Source organism: Geotrypetes seraphini, unplaced genomic scaffold, assembly GCF_902459505.1.
Source record: "Geotrypetes seraphini unplaced genomic scaffold, aGeoSer1.1, whole genome shotgun sequence".
Lineage (NCBI taxonomy): Eukaryota > Metazoa > Chordata > Amphibia > Gymnophiona > Dermophiidae > Geotrypetes > Geotrypetes seraphini.
The window spans coordinates 1-18,970 of record NW_022985863.1 but is presented as its reverse complement, the minus strand read 5'-3'; the positions used below and the strand labels follow the sequence as shown (position 1 = coordinate 18,970).

Below are 18,970 nucleotides of genomic sequence, written 5' to 3'. Positions count from 1 at the left end.
TCCCCGCGGGACCAGAGACCTAGAGCTGAAGGAGATTTTCTTTGATGACGATATCGCTTGCTAGTATTGCAAGATTGGGGGTTTTTCCCCCCCCTGCAAAAGCGGTTTGCTTTTGTTGAAACGTTATGGAAAAACCATTATCCAGAGCGAGGCGTGGAACGCGGAAGACAGACATGCCCCTAGAGAGGAGAAGTGGGGAAGCTGAGAATGGCGAAGCACGTGGCTCGTCACCACTCCTGTCCTCCGCCTGCTACTAGTACTATTAAGGACGTCCAGATGTGTTCTAGGTCCCATTCCGACCCGCTACTGCCAGGCTCGCATGGGCAAGGTTTCAACGTGCCCCAGGGTAACCCCTGCTGTTGGGCCCCGAGCCGGAAATTCGGTCGCTTCTTCCCGACTCGTAAGTAACGCTCTCCCTGGCCCCCCTTTCTTTCTGTCTGTCTCCTTGTCTGTTCTTTCTTTCTCTCCAGGCCCAGGCCTCAGAATCTCCAGAACTCATCACTACAAAAAACACAGAGGAAGAACCCACTCCTCCTTAAAGCCTGTCCCTCCAGCCAACCTACCCAACCTCACCTCTGTCTCTCTCACCCCTGTCCCCACACTCCACTGTAACGCCAGATCAGTCTGCAACAAGACCCAAATAATAAAAGACCTACTCGGTGACTCCGATCCGGGTTTCGTGTGCATCACAGAATCATGGATCGGAAAAGATGATACTTTCACACAAAACGAACTCTGCCCCCCCAGGCTACCACGGCCTCTTCTCACCCAGAATCAACCGGAAAGGAGGAGGCCTGGCTCTGCTTTACAAATCATTCTTCAATGTTCAGCTCCTTGAAAAGGGCAGCCATACCTCTCTAGAATTCTTACTAGCTTCAATGCCAAAAAATGCAAAGTCATGCACCTGGGCAGCCATAATCCATGCAAGACTTACACCCTAAATGGCGAGATCCTAACAAGAACTGAAGCAGAGCGTGACCTAGGGGTGATCGTCAGTGAGGACATGAAGGCTGCCAATCAAGTGGAGCAAGCTTCCTCCAAAGCAAGGCAAATCATAGGTTGCATACGCAGGAGTTTCGTCAGCCGTAAGCCTGAAGTCATTATGCCATTGTATAGATCCATGGTGAGACCACACCTGAAGTACTGTGTGCAATTTTGGAGGCCGCATTACCGAAAAGATGTGCTGAGACTAGAGTCGGTGCAGAGAATGGCAACCCGGATGATCGCGGGTCTCAAGGATCTCCCTTACGAGGACAGGCTGGATAAGTTACAGCTCTACTCACTCGAGGAACGCAGAGAGAGGGGAGACATGATCGAGACGTTCAAGTATCTCACGGGTCGCATCGAAGTGGAAGAAGATATCTTCCTTCTCAAGGGACCCACGGCAACCAGGGGGCACCCGTGGAAAATCAGGGGAGGGAAACTACACAGTGACACCAGGAAATTCTTTTTCACTGAGAGAGTGGTTGACCGCTGGAATAATCTTCCACTTCAGGTCACTGAGGCCAGCAGCGTGCCTGATTTTAAGGCCAAATGGGATAGATACATGGGATCTATTCACTGAGTTAGGTGGGGAAGGGTCATTGCGGTGGGCAGACTGGATGGGCCGTGGCCCTTATCTGCCGTCTATTTCTATGTTAGCTTCAGTTAACAACGAACTCCACCCCCACCCACTAGGCATCTTGCTTCTTTACCGCCCTCCTATCCCCTGGAATAAATCCTCTGAACTTGTCCTAGAGACTATAACAAGAGCCTTCCTAAAATTCCAGAGACTACTGATCATAGGAGATATTAACCTCCACCTTGACGATAACACCAGCAAGGACACAACTGAATTCAAAGACTTCCTTACCTCCCTAGGCTTCACCACTCCTTCACCCACACCTACCCATGATAAAGGACATACACTAGACATCATCAGCTTCCTTGACCTGACTGAGCAAAAAACTTCTGCCGAAGAGGCCCGCTGGGACCTTGTCCCATGGTCTGACCACCTTCTAGGCTCTTTCTGCCTCCCTATCTTCATGTCTCATCTAGGTACTCCACCCCGGCCCACAAAATCTATCACCTACCGCAAAAAAATCACGAGCGAATTGTTCTGGACCCAATTTCTTAACCAACTTCCCCCTTCTCCTAAATACGCAGACCCAGAGTCCAACTGGCATAATTGGGTTACCCTTTCCGGGACTACCTACCTCGCTCTGGCCCCTTTATCTACAAAATCTATCTCCCACTCCCACAAAGCCCCCTGGTACCTTCCATACCACAGGGAACTAAAACAGAAATGTCGAGCCCTGGAACGGAAATGGAAAAAATCGAAATCCCCCTCAGACAAACAATCCTGGCGACACAACATCAAGTACTATAACACAATACTAAAAAAAGCAAGAAAGAATTTCTATGGAGATAAAATCACCAGATCAAAATAGCACTCTGTTCTACATCTGGCGAAACTTAACCTCAAAAAACGACTCCACCTCTCCCCTCCATCCGCAAACGACTTAGCCAAATTTTTCAATGAAAAGATTTCCACCATAAGGAGCTCTTTCCCCTCAGCAGTCTCTTACAATTCTCTTCCTCCCAATGACTCAAACCCTATCCCAGCGGATAGATCCTGGACGACATTTGAACCCATATCTGAACCCCAGATCTCTAAACTCTGTCTCAGACTGAAATCCTGCAAATACATCTTAGATCCCTTCCCATCCCACCTTTATGAAAACATTCCTGCACAGGCCATCTCCTCCCTTACGAGACTTATTAACTCTGCTCTACTATCAGGCTTGTTCTCCACAAAAATGGGCCACATTGCCTTGTCACCTATTCAGAAAAAAGCCGATCTCGACCCCTCCTTACCATCAAACTACCGTCCCATAGCAAATATCCCTCTATTTACCAAACTTCTAGAAACCATAGTTGCTACCCAGCTCTCTTCCTATCTCGAGAGATTCTCCATTCTTCACCCCTACCAACTTGGCTTCAGACCCAGCTTTAGCACTGAATCCCTCCTAGTTTCCCTAATTTCAAAGGTACAACAACTACATTCGCGTTAACAAATTCGCTGTCCTATTACAATTCGATCTTTCTGCTACTTTTGATGTCGTCCACCACGACATACTACTTTACCAACTTTCCGAGATTGGAATCGACTCCACCGTCCTAATGTGGTTCTCAAACTTCTTACGCTCCCGCTCCTACACCGTCAACAAAAATGGCACCATGTCCACTCCTTGGACTCCATCTTGCGGTGTCCCTCAAGGATCACCCCTTTCCCCTATTCTCTTTAACATCTACATGTCCTCCCTGAAACTCTTTCAACTATCCCCCCTGGAAACAATCTACACTTACGCAGATGACATCCTTGTCCTCCTTGAGACTGACCAGAACCTCACCAACCTCCACGAAAACATTACAGCTTGCATAATGAGACTCCGTGCCTGGTCCCTCTCGGTACAGATGAAACTAAACGAATCAAAAACAAAACTACTCTGGCTCGGCCCAAAATTCGAACACCTGCCCACCCTTTTCGCACTACCCACAGGCGATACACTCCAGCTCGAATTCTCATGCAAGGTCCTTGGTATCATTATCGATTCATCTCTCTACCTCAATGACCACCTCAACTCCTTGGCAAAATCATGCTTTTTCAGCCTCCACATGCTGAGGAAAGCTAGATCCTACTTCAGCCAACAACACTTTGCCATCCTGGTCCAAACCATCATCCTCTCCAAACTAGATTACTGCAACGCCATCTACTTAAATCTATCAAAAAAAGTCTTCTAAGACTCCAGCTAATCCAGAATACTGCAGCCAAACCGATCTTCTCAAAACGCAAATCTGACCATGCCTCCCCACTCCTTGCCAAACTTCACGGGCTCCCAATAATCTCCAGAATCCATTTCAAATGTTCCTGCCTGGCTTTTAAGATCATTCATGGCATCCTCCCTCCTCTTATCCCACTGTCTTTCAACTCCTCCATTCCCGACTCCTCCAGAACTGCCCAAAGGTATAAACTAGCCTTCCCCTCCCTACGCGGCATCCACTATGCAGGTAAACTGGGAAAATCCCTTCTCTTCAAAATCACAGGTCTTTGGAACGACCTCACCTCCCCGTTGCGGAACCTGAGCTCCCTTCAGTTATTCCGCAAACAACTGAAAACCTGGCTTTTCAGCAAATTGTAACTCTATCCTTCCCCCCTTTTTTCTCCCCCCTTCTTCACATAAGTTCATGTAATCCTTTTTCTTCTTCTCTACCTACTATTTTAGTTCTTGTAAACCATGTCGAGCTCCATACTCATGGAGATGATGCGGTATATAAACTTAAGGTTTAGATTAGATTAGATTAATACTTTGTAGATATTTTTAAGTATCTGTATCATATTCCTTCTGATACACATATTCAGGTCTTCCAGTCTCTCTTCATATGTCTTTGGCCCCCATTTTTGTTGTCTTCCTCTGAACCACTTCAAGTATTTTGATGTCCTTTGTGAGAGAGGGCCTCCATAACTGACTCTGGAAAATAATGCAAACTAAGGAATAATGTGTCTTCTGTGGGTGAGCAAAGAGGTTCTAATTCACTATGTGCTGAAATTCTGCCTTCTTACTTTCAGGCTGTTGGTCACAAACACGGGTCTGGAAAATCATCTTTCTTGTCCTGTGTCTCACATTTGTTTTTGTGTAAGTATCTACAATTTGTACATGTTCAATTAATTTCTAGCTAAAATAGATTAATTTAAGGACAATACAGACCTCTCTCAGTACTACCCAAGGGTAATTGTGTCTTGGGAGGGTGGAATTGTGTAGTGTAGCACAGTTATTTCTCCACATGTGGTATTAGCAAAGGAAGTGGGGGCATTGTATAGAAATATTGGTTTCAAGGCTCAGAGGCTACCTTGTGAACAGACTTCATACATCTGATTGAAGTGAATTTTACCTCAGTCTAAAAAGGTTTCATTATCCTCAGTGTAAAGAGTACATTTTTGAACTTATTACAGAAGAGGACAAGGTTGGAACAACGAGGCTACAGGCAGCACAAGTGACTAGTTAGTTCAAGTTTATTGTATTTGATATACAGCCTAAGTACCTAGGCGGTTTACATAAAATGAAAACATTTGTACAAATGCTTCAAAAGGTAATAACATAAAAATAAAAAGGGAATACTAAAGGGTAAAGATGGATATATAAGGAAGTACAGTAAGAGGAAACATCATTTAAAATTTTGGGAGAGGGAAGGACAAACCAAAAGGGTAGGAAAGGAACTAGACAGGTTAGTGGGTGCAGCAAGAGGTCTGCTGACAGAGTTAATCATGGGCTGAAAACAGACGTCAAATAATGAAGATAGATGGTACACCCCCCAAAATATCAAAATATCTTTGCCCCTTTGCATTGGCCTTCCCTTTCTCTCTCTGTTCTTGCATCATCTTATTAGAGAGGGACAGATGGGGAGAAGGAGCAGCAAATATGATCTGCCTAGGGTGGCAAAAAGATGCACTAGTTGCAAAGACTTTGAAAGTATCAATAATCCACAGAAGGAATTTTTTAGTGGAAAAAAATTGAGACAAAGATGTCATGGTTTGAAGCTGACAGGACAAGCTCCGGAGTAATGCAAGGAAATATCTCATTATGAAGAGGGTGTTGGATGCATGGAATGGCCTCTCAGGGGAGGTGAAGGGGAAAAATAACAGAACTGAAGAAATCCTGGGGTAGGCATAGAAGATCCTCAGGGTGGGGGGGGGGGGGGGTAATAAAGCCTAGGAGAGACACACTGTATCCTCAGTGAGGGCTAATACTCAGAACAGGCACAGATGGTCTTTGGCAGTATGGGAATGAGGTGTAGAGCCTGAGATGGGCACAGAAGATCCTCAGCAAGGGGAGAGAGTAAGAGATGGCGAGGGATAAAGTTGGTGATGAAATAACAACTTGTGCTTTCTGTGATAACTCATTTATTTATGTTTTTTATTATTTTATAAGGTATTTGTCCTTTACTTGGCTAAAAGCATGTGATACGGACCCATTTACTGAGCCATGCCCAGAAGGCTGGTCGTATTTCATGAAAACCTGCCACTACTTTAACAAGAGTGAATTGAGCTGGAACACCAGCCAGGACCACTGTGGATCTCACAACGCATCTCTTGCTGTCTTTCCAAGTGAAAAAGAACTGGTAAGGGCATGAAAAGACTTGTTTGCTCTTGTAGACTGCAAGTATAGCTGTCTGCACACCTGGAAAAGAAGTGCATGAAGAGCTTACACAGGAAGGCTGATTACGCTCTTAAAACTTTAATGCTGACGTGCATATTTCTCTCTGTATCTTTCCTTGCTATAAGAGCTCATTTTCAAAGCAGAAAGGCATCCAGACATCTTAAAAGTAGCAGAAAGACATGTTGTCTCACAAAAAAAATCTAAGTTGTGATTTTTCAAAACTCAGATGTTAAATGTTTTTCTCCCCAGTTCATTCAAATTTTAAGAGGACTTGTTGGAGGCAGGACTTGAGTGTTACCAAAAGTTAGATGATTTTAGGACATAATGGAACAAAACTTTTACAACAAAAATTGAGATGCTTTGCTCTACACCTGTTTATATCACAAGTAAGTTACAAAAGAGGGTCTAAATGACCAGCTGACCACTGGAAGAATTAAAGCATGGCCACATCTCATTACTCCAGTGGTCACTGAAGCCCTCCCACCACCCTAAGATGTATTGTTTTCATACATTTTTATAAATTGAAGTAGTGTGTATTAGTGCTGCCCAATTCAGGGGGAAAATTTCGATTCAATTTGAATCAATTCAGCCTATTGCATCGATTTTTCGATTTGATGCGATTGTCCTTCCCAATTGGGTGTTTTTTTCAAATATCCTAGTGGGTTTATTTTATAGCAAAACTGCAGAAACCCTAACAAATCAGAAAATAATGAAAAACATATAAAAAACAAAACTTATATTAATGCATGATAACAAAAAAAATGAGTACATGTATATGTATATAATTAATTTAAGAAATGTACATTTAAGGACCTGAAGAAGAAGAACTTAGAAACCAAGACACCCAGATGTTAAATAAGCATAATATGGGCTATAATAAATATTAAAATAACCAATATATAATATAGATATATGAGGTGAATGCAAGCAAAGCCAACCCAAAGACAGACTGATATCAAAGATATGAATGATGGAAAAAATGAAAAAAGGCACTAGAAAAGAAAATAACCATGCATAACATAAATCATGAAAGAAGTACCACCAATGAGTGAAAACAAGAGGAACTGAAACCTACCCAAGTAAAACGGAAGTCAGTTGAAACCGCCAATGAACTGCAAAAAATGAAATAGGATAATGATACAGTGACGCATAAATGAAACCAGCCATTAAGGGATATAGACAGAAATGTTTAATCTTGATCCCTGAAATTGTTGAGCTTAAAAAATGGATAAGTCACATGAAAAATGGCAAGATACTACGTGACCTAAAATAATATAAAAGAACTTTCATACTTGCCAAGTAATAATACAAAGGCTTAAAGATCCATAATTGAAAACTGAACAAAAGAAATGACAATAAGAAAGGAAATCTTTAATCAAAAAATTAATATAAAAAGCTAAGAGTCTGTGAGGACTCAAGACTAAAGAGGAGGAAAACGTCACGCAGCTAAAAACATCAAAAACCTCATAGGGAGACAAAAGCTAATTAATAAAAGCCACATCCTAATCTGAAAGGTCTAAATCTAAAAAACTTGTAAAACATCGGAGAGAAACTCACATTAAGAAGTACGACTAGGGCCTGATTTTAAAATGGCCTAAGCCTAAAAAACTTTAAAGAAGGGACACCGGGGTGATCCTAAAAACCGTTAAAGAGGGAACACCGGAATGGGTAAAATACGTCTTAAAACAACAAGGTTTTTAGGCTCACCCCGGTGTCCCTTCTTTAAAGTTTTTAGGCTTAGGCCATCACCCCTGAAGGCCTCTGCCACCAACCCTGAAGGCCTGTCCCTCCCCCTTTGAAGGCCTGCACACCCCCCCCCCCCCGAAGACCTGTCCTTCCTAAAGGCCTGCTTGTTCCCCCATTCCTAAAGGCATGTACCCCCCCCCCGAAGGACTGCACCCCCCCCCACTCCCCGGAAGGCCTGCGTATTCCCCCTGGCCTCCCGCGCATCCATTTACCTAATAGCAGCCTGCAGAGAAGATCGCCGGTGCTAGCGATCTTTGCAAGCTGCCATAGGTCTTCAGAGCTGTCTTCTTTCTGCCGCATCCCGCCCCTCTTCTGACATCAGAGGCAGGATCGCAGCAGAGGAATTGGCTCTGAAGGCCTATGGCAGCTTGCAAAGATCGCTACCACCGGCAATCTTTTCTGTAGGATAATGATATTAGGTAAATGTAATGTAATTTATTTCTTATATACCGCTACATCCGTTAGGTTCTAAGCGGTTTGAAGAAAATATACATTAAGATTATAAATGAGAAGTAAGAAAGTATGTAAATGGATGCGCGGAAGGCCCGGAGGGAAGCCGGACACCAGCACTTCCCGCCTGACCCTCGCCCCCTAAAGCAGGTGCGGCCGGCCAGCAAGAGGCAGCGTTGCCGCTCCTGCTTTAGGGGGGGAGGGGGGAAGGGTCAGTTACCGAATGGAGAGGCCGATTTTGTTTGTTTGTTTGTTTTAAATCGATTCGAATCAATTCACCTGAAGTGAATCGGTGAACCAATTCGAATTGGGCAGCACTAGTGTGTATCATGAGTTGTTTGTCAGTTTTCAGTAAATTTGGAGAAGGTAGAAAGTTGTAGCATTATAGACATAGGTCCTTGATGAGTCTAATTGCTTTAATGCAATGCTTGCTTTTTTATTTTGTAAACTCTTAGTATATGTCGCTGTCTTTTTATTATGGATGTTTTGTTGTAATCCGCATAGAAGTGTTGTTTTTGCGGACTATAAATTTTTAAATAAAAATACCAGGCTGAATTACAACTTCAGATGTTATGGCCATTCCTATTAACGCAGCAAGCAGGTCCTAGGAGTTGGCAAATTTGATACGAGAGGGACTGGGTAAGGGTAAAAGATAAAATTACATCAAAGTTGAAATAAAATTTAAAGGGACGATAAGGGGAAGGGAGGGGAAATCGCTTCTTAAAAGCGGTTCTCTGTCTTCGTTAATGTTAACAGGAAGGAGGTCTTATCTTGGGTTTTGATAGGCATCCTGAAATAAGAAGGTTTTAAGTTTGTTTTAGGTTCAAACAATTTTTATTGATGCAAACAACATCAAATACAATGCCCAGGCACCCCAAGGTGCTCAATACAAACAAATATGCATCATTTTAATAGTATATTCAAGTATTCGCTTGTACAGAAAGTAGGTTAGTGAAATATAACTTATAACCAATATAAATCACAATAAACTTTAAAGAAAATTTTTTCAACTAACCCAACTCAAGTCCTCAAAAAAGATCCAAGATTACGTTAAGCGAGAAAAGAAGGAAAATAAAATTATTGTAGAAATTAGACAGATTACAGACAAAGCTGAGATATAAAGAACAGCTTATATAAACTATTGAGTTGTTATTGATTCCTCTTTATCCAGTCGAGACAAAGCCAGAAAAGCAGTTAACTGATAAGGTTAAAAAAAACCAAACATATTTGACTGAACGGTAACAAATAATACACTTGCAAGGATATCTTAAATAAAACGTCGCGCCCAGTGAAGTGACTCCAGATTTCAAAAGTAGAAATTCTCTTTGACGCTTTTGAGTTTCTCTAGAAAAATCAGGAAACATTTGTACTTTACATCCAGGAAACTCTTTCTGTTTATCTATTGTGAGGGCTAAAGTCACAAGCATTGTAGAAGGTACTGCTGTCTCTCTATCTGATGTTTCTAAAATTTCAGAAACATTCAATGATATTTGATTCAATATTTTAGACTGCAATTGAGCCCCATCTTTATTTGAGTAAATGGTGGGAAAGTTTCCTCAGAAACTTGCAATATTTCAATCCGATATCTCCTTAACATTTCCCTAGAAGTGACGGTGGTTAATCTAAGGAAATTGATAAGTCTCAGATTATTATTCCGGGAATTATTTTGAAGTATTTCTACTTTCTTCCTGAGATTAATATGATCTTTAATTAGGGACTCTTGTACATGTTTAACTGTAAGCATATCTTGATCAAGCTTTTGAATCGTAGCCTTTGAGACAGCCAAATCCACTGTTAAATCTTTCAGCTCTCTAGTAATATCATAACTCTTCACTGTTCCTGTAACTTACTCCTATCCTGAAATGTAATTCTACTGGAATGTCCCAGATATTTTCTATATTGTAATCCGCCTAGAACCGCAAGGCACAGGCGGAATAGAAATCCCTAATGTAATGTAATGTAATGTAGTATGTTGAATCAATTTCCCCTCTAAAATTTGGACTTATAGTTTTAATGAAATTTGCATTCAAATCCCATAAAGAATCTAAAGTCACTTGTGCTGGTTTCTCCCAAATAGGAAACCTTTGCTGGGTGTAGAAATGCTCACCGTCCTGAGAAGAAAGGTTTTCCTGGCTTGATTCTGACTGGAATCCACCTCGGTCTGCTTGTCCTACCTCGGTTTCTTCTGCAGTTGCACCCTGGTCAGGGAGCACTGCTTCCACAGTCTCCATTTCAGTTTGTTTTAAATTTGTCGGGGATTCTTCAAGGCAGATGTCTGATGTCAGGAGCTGTGGCGGAGAAGATGGTGTTACGTAGATAGAAAAGTTCCTTAATTGGAGGAACAGTCAACAAATTCTGGTTGGTGGATCTCAGGTCCTGTGAGATTGTATAAGGGATGACCAGCAGGTGGAGACTGAGACCAAACTTTTGGCTGCACCTCCCTCTTATCTAACCAGTCTGTTCTCAGTCTCCAGTAGGTGTAGGTGAGTTGTGCCAGTCTCCCTTTGGTAGGGCTTTGGAATTTGTGTAGTGCTCCTCTTCCTCGTTATGGTGCCGGACTGAGCTTGGGAAGACCCTTTTTTTAGGGTCCATCCGACCTCGGGGGTATCACACTCGACGGGTCACGAGTTGAGTCCCTCCCCCTTCCTCCACCTCCCCAAAATTTTGTAGAGGTGTTTCAGCTGCAAGGCATATAGCTTTCAGAGCCAGTGGAGTCTGTTCTGAAAAAAAAAATCTTGAGGTAGTGCCGGTCTGAAGGGATCCTTTTTTATCTATTGCTTTTTTATTGTTAACCGACACTTTTCTTACAGCTAGGTCACATATTGCACAATGAGCACTTTTAAAGGGAAAAAGTGCTCATTGTGCTCCATATGCGAGGTTGATGCAGCCGGCCTGTGTCTGCGATGTGCCGGCCGCCATGAAGGGGAATCCTTGTCGGCCTTGGGTGGTGGCGTCCAGGGATCCCCTATGTGAGTGCCTTGCATGCCGGCAGCTGACAGTGATGTCACAATGGCTTCATTGTTCTATACTTGGTTTGCTTTTACTACATTTTGACTTCTAGAGTGGTGCAGTGGTTAAAGCTACAGCTTCACCACCCTGAGGTTGTGGGTTCAACCCCATGCTCTACCTTTTGACCCTGGGCAAGTCTCTTAATCCCCCCATTGCCCCAGGTACATTACACAGACTGTCAGCCCACCAGGGCAGATAGGGAAAAATGCCTGAGTAAGTTTAAGTTTTTAAGTTTAAGTTTTATTAGGATTTTATATACCGCCTATCAAGGTTATCTAAGCGGTTTTTACAATCAGGTACTCAAGCATTTCATGTAAACTGTTTTGAGCTCCTCTGGGAGAAGGGTATAGAAAATTGAATAAATAAATAGTACTGCCTTAGGAAAGGGGGTTACTGAAAATACTAAAAATTCCATGCTTTGTCCAAGCCCTTGCTCTGTGAGAGTAGGGAATGCTTTTGGTTTGAGGGTCACTCAGTGTGTCAAACTGTAGAGTGAGGTATAGGGACCGCCACAAAGGTGGGGCAACATTGAGAGAAGAGGCAGAAGTGAGTGAAAAGGCCACCCACTAGCCTCACTAGAAGGAAGGAGAGGCATCGGCAGAAGCAGCAGCAGCTAGGAGAATGAAAAATATAGCTTGTGGCTTGAAGCCTACAAACTTTATTTGGTCATTTAGGCCAAAGTTTTGCTTCCTGGTCCTTGTTCATAATTCTGCAAGGCAGAGACAGAGAGTTCTGTATATTGCATTGTGAAGTATTCCCCCGGGTGTAAAATCGTTTTTATATCATAGACTTTAAAACTGCACTAAGACCTATTTTGAAATATCTTTCATCCCGATACAGGATTATTTATTCACAATCTGTAAGAATGACTGTTGGATTGATCTGCGTAAGAAAGCCGGGACTTACCAGTGGACGAACGGAACACCCTATCACAATTTGTAAGTGGTCCAGAGCTTATCTGATCTTTTACTACTTGTATCAGTGCTGTTTGCCTATAGGTGGTTTAGAGAGGAATGCTGTCTTCTTAAAATGCTGCAATGATTGTAGCATGAGCATTTGAGGACCCTACCGTGGGGCGTGGGAGAACCAGTGACTCTTGAAAGTTGGCAGCATTCAAGGGTTGAGGGGGGCACTCCTGGCTCAGTGGTAGAAGTTTAACTGGTGTTATCAGGATTTTGAGGCTAAAGCCTTCCTTTACTGTGAGGATATTTGTATCCCATGTGGAAGAGTAGCCGAGGGTAAGAACCAGGGAAGCTCCGTTCAAATCCAACTGATACTCCTTGAGGCATCAGGTAAGAACTTTGTGAGTCCTCCGGAGATAGGAAATGCCTGCTGTATCTGAATGTAACTCACTTGGAGCTAAATCCAAATTCCCAATCCCTAATGTGCTTGAGTTAACCACTTACCCTGTATTGGCACAGAGGCTTGAGTGGTATTCACCCTGATAAGTTAAATATATATATATTCTTTTTATTTTCTAGGTTTGAAATACTCAATAATGAAGAATGTGTATATATAAAAGACCACAAAGTCCTGTCTACCCCTGATTGCTTGCTACCCCGGGCCTTCATCTGTACCATGGGCAGAAAGTCCTCGGGTACTATAATATGAACAAACCCTCCCACTCCATTCTCTGGCTGCCAACTGTGGACTCCCGATTCCCTAAGTTTTGCACAATTCATCTCCATCTGGGAAGAGGCAGCATAAGTAAATTTGTAGCAAGTGTCCGCCCTGAGGTTTACTGTTCTGCCTAGGAGTGTTTGGAGTCTTTGCTATTCTTCCAAGCACATCCTGATATGATCCTGTACATATGACATCCGGTGAATTCCAGAAGGAGGGCTTTCTTTGGTAAATTAGAGAGACATACCCTGGCTTATGAGTGAGGACAAATTGATTTGGAGACTCTCTTCTGGTAGTCCTTCAAGTGAAAAAGGATCTTGGCCTACGGAAACAATTCATCTGCAGGGTGACGGTGCCACTTTGTAACTCCTGGTACTTAACTTGATTTCTTGTCCTCAGAGCAAGGGTTCTCAACCCAGTCTTCGGGACACATCTAGCTAGTGTGGTTTTTAGCATACCTTCAATAGATATGCATGAGATATCTTGAAAAACTAACTAGCTGGGTGTGTCCTGAGGACTGGGTTGAGAACCCTACCTTAGAGGAACATCCGCTGCTCTTTTTCCCAGGCACTGGTCTGACCCAGTGTACCTATTCTTATGTATTATAAATTTTTTAAACAGATGTTTTTATACATTTGTACTATTTTTAAGGTAAACCAGTTTAAATAACTCATGTGCATCACATGCACCAGCTTCAATTTTTAGGAGCCAGGTCAAAAGGAAAATTTAAAGACCTATCTTTTTTCTGAAGCCTATTCTCAGGTATAATGGGTATTACTGCTAGAATCGGACCTCTCACATCCCAAATATGGCATGTCCCAAGGTGCTGTACTATCGCCACTGCTTTTCAACTTATACATCGGACCAGTGCTTGACATTGCATCAAAACACGACATCATGATTCACTCATTTGCAGATGATATTCAACTCTACCTCCCACGTGGTAAGAACCGGGACACCCAAATAAAAAAACTACAATGCTGCCTTTCCGAAATCAAAAACTGGATTACAACGAGCAAACTTCTTTTCCTAACTCTCTCAAAGACCCCCTAACCTCTAATTCTACCCCAGCAAAATCATACTACCTCACTTGACTTGCACGCATCCAATTTCCAAACTACACAAGATCTTGTCTTCCCACTACATGTACTTTCTCCAAGAGTGCCTTAAAATTGTCCTTTGCACTGAATGCATTTTCCCTATGCAACGAATGTATTGTATCTCTAGCTGCTATATTTATATTGCCTTATTGTTCACCCCCTAAACATATACAGTGGTACCTCGGTTTACGAGTGCACCGGTTTGCGAGTGTTTTTGCAAGACGAGCAAAACATTTGCAAAATCGGCACCTCGGAAACCGAGTGTGCCTCGATTTACGAGCGCCCCCCTCCCCGCGATCCGACACCCTCCCCCCCGTGATCTGGCACCCCCCCCCCCTCCGCCATGATCTGAAGTCCTCCAGACCCACCTGAACCCAATTCTTACTTTCATCTCGGCACCGGCATGTCCTGTGCGCTGGTGCCCGAAGATTGGCCTCCTCTTCTTTGCTGGGCCTTGAGCATCTGCGCATGCTCAAGGCCTGCTAGTTCACACTCTCTCCGAGATCTCCGAGAATCTTGGAGAGAGCGTGAACTCACAGGCTTTGAGCATGCGCAGATGCTCAAGGCCCAGCAAAGAAGAGGAGGCCAATCTTCGGGCACCAGCGCACAGGACATGCCGAGGCCAAGATGAAAGTAAGAAGCGGGTTTGGGTGGGTCTGGGGGACTTCAGATCGCGGCGGGGGGGGGGGGTGCTGGATCATTGGGGGGGGCCTTCGGGGGGAGCAATGCCGGTTCTTGGGGGGGGGGGAATAGAGCAGCGCCACTGGCCTCGGGGGGTGGGAAAGTATCAAAGTGAGTTTCCATCATTTCCTATGGGGAAACTCGCTTTGATATACGAGTATTTTGGTTTATGCTTCTGGAACAAATTATGCTTGTAAACCAAGGTACCACTGTACTCGGTCCTACAAACAGCATCTAGGAATTATCTCACTGCTGTTCATTTCAATAGGTCATTCTGCATATCTGCTATATGTGAATTTGTAACTTTGTTACTCTCCTTCCACTATGTATTTACTGAATGTATTTCCTTAAGCAACGAATGTTGCCTTATCGGTTGTTCTGTATATTTGCTATGTGTAAATTTGTAAGTTTGTTGTTATCCCTCCACTGTGTATGTAAAATTGTAATCCATTCTGGGTTAGAAAATCGACTAAATAAATAAATACCGGGAGGATCTTGAAAGACAAAGGAAAGAGTACCATTGATGCTAATTTTGGAAAGTGTTTTTTTGATCTGTGTTTGGATTAGGTGTTGATTTTATTTTTGTATACTGTGTTGTGTAATTTTAAGCCACCTTGACAGTATTCCCTCGGGCAGGATAAAATGTTTTTAAATAAACTTGGAACACATATTATAGATATGCATCAAACGGGTTTCGTTGCTAAAAGACATTCCTCAAATAACTCTAGATTATTATTTCACATGCTAAACTTGTCAAAAAAAATGGATGAACCGGCATTTACAGTTTCATTAGATGCCGAGAAAGCATTTGATAGGGTAGAATGGAATTTTATGTATCAGGCTTTGGAATGGTTTGGTATAGGTTCTGGATTTATACAAATGGTAAAAACATTGTATAGCTTCCCGATTGCAAGATTAAATATTAATAATAAGATATCGGATGGTTTTCAATTGCAGAGGGGAGTTAGACAAGGTTGTCCTTTATCTCCTTTGTTATTTGATATTGTATTAGAACCCTTATTGTTAGCAATACAACAAACGAGGGAGATAAAAGGAATTCCATATTCAGATATGGAATATAAAATTTCGGCTTATGCTGACGATATTTTGCTTTATTTGAGAAATCCAGAATCTACCTTATCTTCTTTATTGAAATTAATTGATAAGTTTGGCAAATTTTCAGGTTATAAAATTAATTGGAATAAATCTGAAATTATACCCTTGAATGTTCACTGTGTAAAAGGATTATTTGATACTTTTCCATTCATATGGAAAGAAGAAGGATTTAAATACCTAGGCATTCAAGTTAAAAAAACAATTGAAGATACTGTAAAAGAAAATGAAAAATATGTATTAAAAAAAGTAACGGAGTTATGTGAACAATGGAACCCACTACATATATCTTGGTGGGGGAGAGTTCAAACTATTAAAATGATGATCTTGCCTGTGGTTTGCTACCAAATGAGTATGATACCTATTTATTTTCAGGGGTCCTTTTATAAGAATATTAATAGAATTTTAACAAAATTTCTTTGGCTTGGTAAAACACCTAGAATAGCTTTAGTAACCTTACAAAAATCAATTAAGGAGGGAGGGGTAAATTTTCCAAATTTCTATAGGTACCATCAAGCCTATATTCTACGTCAGGGTATGTATTGGATCCTCCCAGAACTTATAGAGAATGCACCAGATTGGTTATATTTGGAATGGCGCCTTATGTTTCCCCTAAATTTAGTTCATCTTCCAAGTATTAATATACCTAAAATATACAGAGAAAATAAAATAATAATGGATACTTGGAAAACATTGAGATTTATAGATAAATTAACACCCATCCCAATATATAAATCAACTAATCAATCCATATGGATAAACTCCAAGATCAAAATAGGCGGAGCCCAAATCCTTTGGAAGAACTGGATTATTGCAGGAATTAGATCTCTAGATGATATTATTTCAGAAGGTAAACTGCTGGATTTTTCACAATTGCAACATAGATTTGGTCTTAATAAAACACAAAGTTTTAAATGGTTGCAATTGAAGCAGGCCATTCAGGTTGGGTTCCCTGAATGGAAATCATTAAACAATCAATATAGTTTAAAATTCTTATGCTTTAAAGCAGACTTCCTGGGACATCAAGCCGCATTGTGGTATAAATTAATATCTGGATATTTGAATAAAAAACCAAAAAATGGTCTAAGAGACATTTGGAGCATTGAGATTGGACATCAAATTAATGCATCTCAATGGCCACTGATTTGGTCTTGGAGAATGGGATGTACAGTGTCAGCATCTATGAGACAAACATGGTTCTTTTTATTACATAGAGCTTTTTGGACCCCTACTCGTTTACAAAAACTAGACAGTTCTAAGTCTAATAGATGCTGGCACTGTAATCTAGAACCAGGGACATTAGATCATTTATTATACTACTGTCCTTATATTAAAATATTTTGGAATTCAATTTGGCCACAAATTAATAAATTAATGGAAAATCATATTGCAATATCATATGATACAATTTTATTTGGAACAATGATGAGAAAAAAAAGTCAAATTTCACCAGAAAATAATAAACTTTTATTAATTATGACAGGGGTTGCCATTCAACATATAACTAACAATTGGAAAAATTACAACAACCTAAACTACACATTTTGGTGGAATACAATATGCCATGTTTTTAAAATGGAAAGATCAATATCAATACAAAAGGGAACATACAATAAATTTATAAAAATATGGGGGCCATTGACAAAATTCTGTAATGATTAAATAATAGAATACTTTTTCTTCCTTTCTTCTTTTAGAGATTTTCTTATGACACACATATAGGGGGGGTAAGGAGAACAATTTATATATAATATAGTATAATATATGATACAAAATGTAACAAATGATTAAGGAATAATAGAAGGGTGGGGGGAGGGAAAATGAAAAAAAATTTATCTAGAATATATTGTTTTAGATATAAATATGTTATTGAATAATTATTAATTGTATTCTATTATGTTATATACTTTTATAAAATTTGAAAATATTGTATTAAGGTGGTGAAGGGGTGGGGGGAGGGTGAAGGGGAAAATCAAATTCAGACATACATTGTGTTAGATATGAAAGTGATACTATACATATATCAAATGTATTTTATTATTCTGTACACTTTTTATGAAATTTGAAAATAAAAATATAATGAGAAAAAAATAAATAAACTTGGAACTTTTTTTTCCCCTTGTAATGTGATATGCACAGATGGGGAGAGGGACCTTGGGGTGATAGTGTCCGATGATCTAAAAGCGAAAAACAGTGTGACAAGGCAGTGGCTGCTGCCAGAAGGATGCTGGGCTGTATAAAGAGAAGGTGTTGATGCCCCTGTACAAGTCATTGGTAAGGCCCCACTTGGAGTATTGTGTTCAGTTTTGGAGACCGTATCTGGCGAAGGACGTAATAAGACTTGAGGCGGTCCAAAGGAGGGCGACGAAAATGATAAGAGGTTTGCACCAAAAGACGTATGAGGAGAGAATGGAAGCCCTGAATATGTATACCCTAGAGCAGACGTGTCCAACCTTTTGGCTTCCCTGGGCCGCATTGGCCCCCCAAAATTTTTCTGGGGCCGTACAAATGTCGCAGCAAGACAAAGGAGGGAGCTGGCAAGACGGTAAACACCCGGGGGCAGCAGAGGAAAACACTGCATCGCCCTCGACCGGGGCTGCACAAAATACTTCACGGTGTCGCATGCGGCCCTCGGGCCACAGGTTTGACACCCCTGCCCTAGAGGAAAAGAGGGACAGGGGAGATATGTTCAGACGTTTAAATACTTGAAGGTATTAACGTAGAACAAAATCTTTTCCAGAGGAAGGAAAATGGTAAAACCAGAGGACATAATTTGAGGTTGAGGGGTGGTAGATTCAAGAGCAATGTTAGGAAATTCTACTTTACGGAGAGGGTAGTGGATGCCTGGAATGCGCTCCCAAGAGAGGTGGTGGAGAGGAAAATGGTGACGGAGTTCAAAGAAGCATGGGATGAACACAGAGGATCTCTAATCAGAAAAGAATAGCAAATATTGAAGAACTAAAGCCAGTACTGGGCAGACTTGCACGGTCTGTGTCTCTTTATGGCCATTTGGGGGAGGATGGGCTGGGGAGGGCTTCAATGGCTGGGAGGGTG

General features: G+C 41.6%; 1 protein-coding gene across 1 annotated transcript; it reads left to right on the top strand.

Annotated features, from left to right (window-relative positions):
- The first annotated feature begins 188 nt into the window (after window positions 1-188).
- LOC117352437 (C-type lectin domain family 2 member L-like) lies at window positions 189-14,401 on the top strand. Its single transcript, XM_033928940.1, has 5 exons — window positions 189-400; window positions 4,610-4,676; window positions 5,970-6,159; window positions 12,243-12,340; window positions 12,884-14,401. The coding sequence occupies exons 1-5, from the start codon at window positions 208-210 to the stop codon at window positions 13,011-13,013; spliced, it is 678 nt and encodes a 225-aa protein (XP_033784831.1). The 5' UTR covers window positions 189-207; the 3' UTR covers window positions 13,014-14,401.
- Window positions 14,402-18,970: the final 4,569 nt, after the last annotated feature.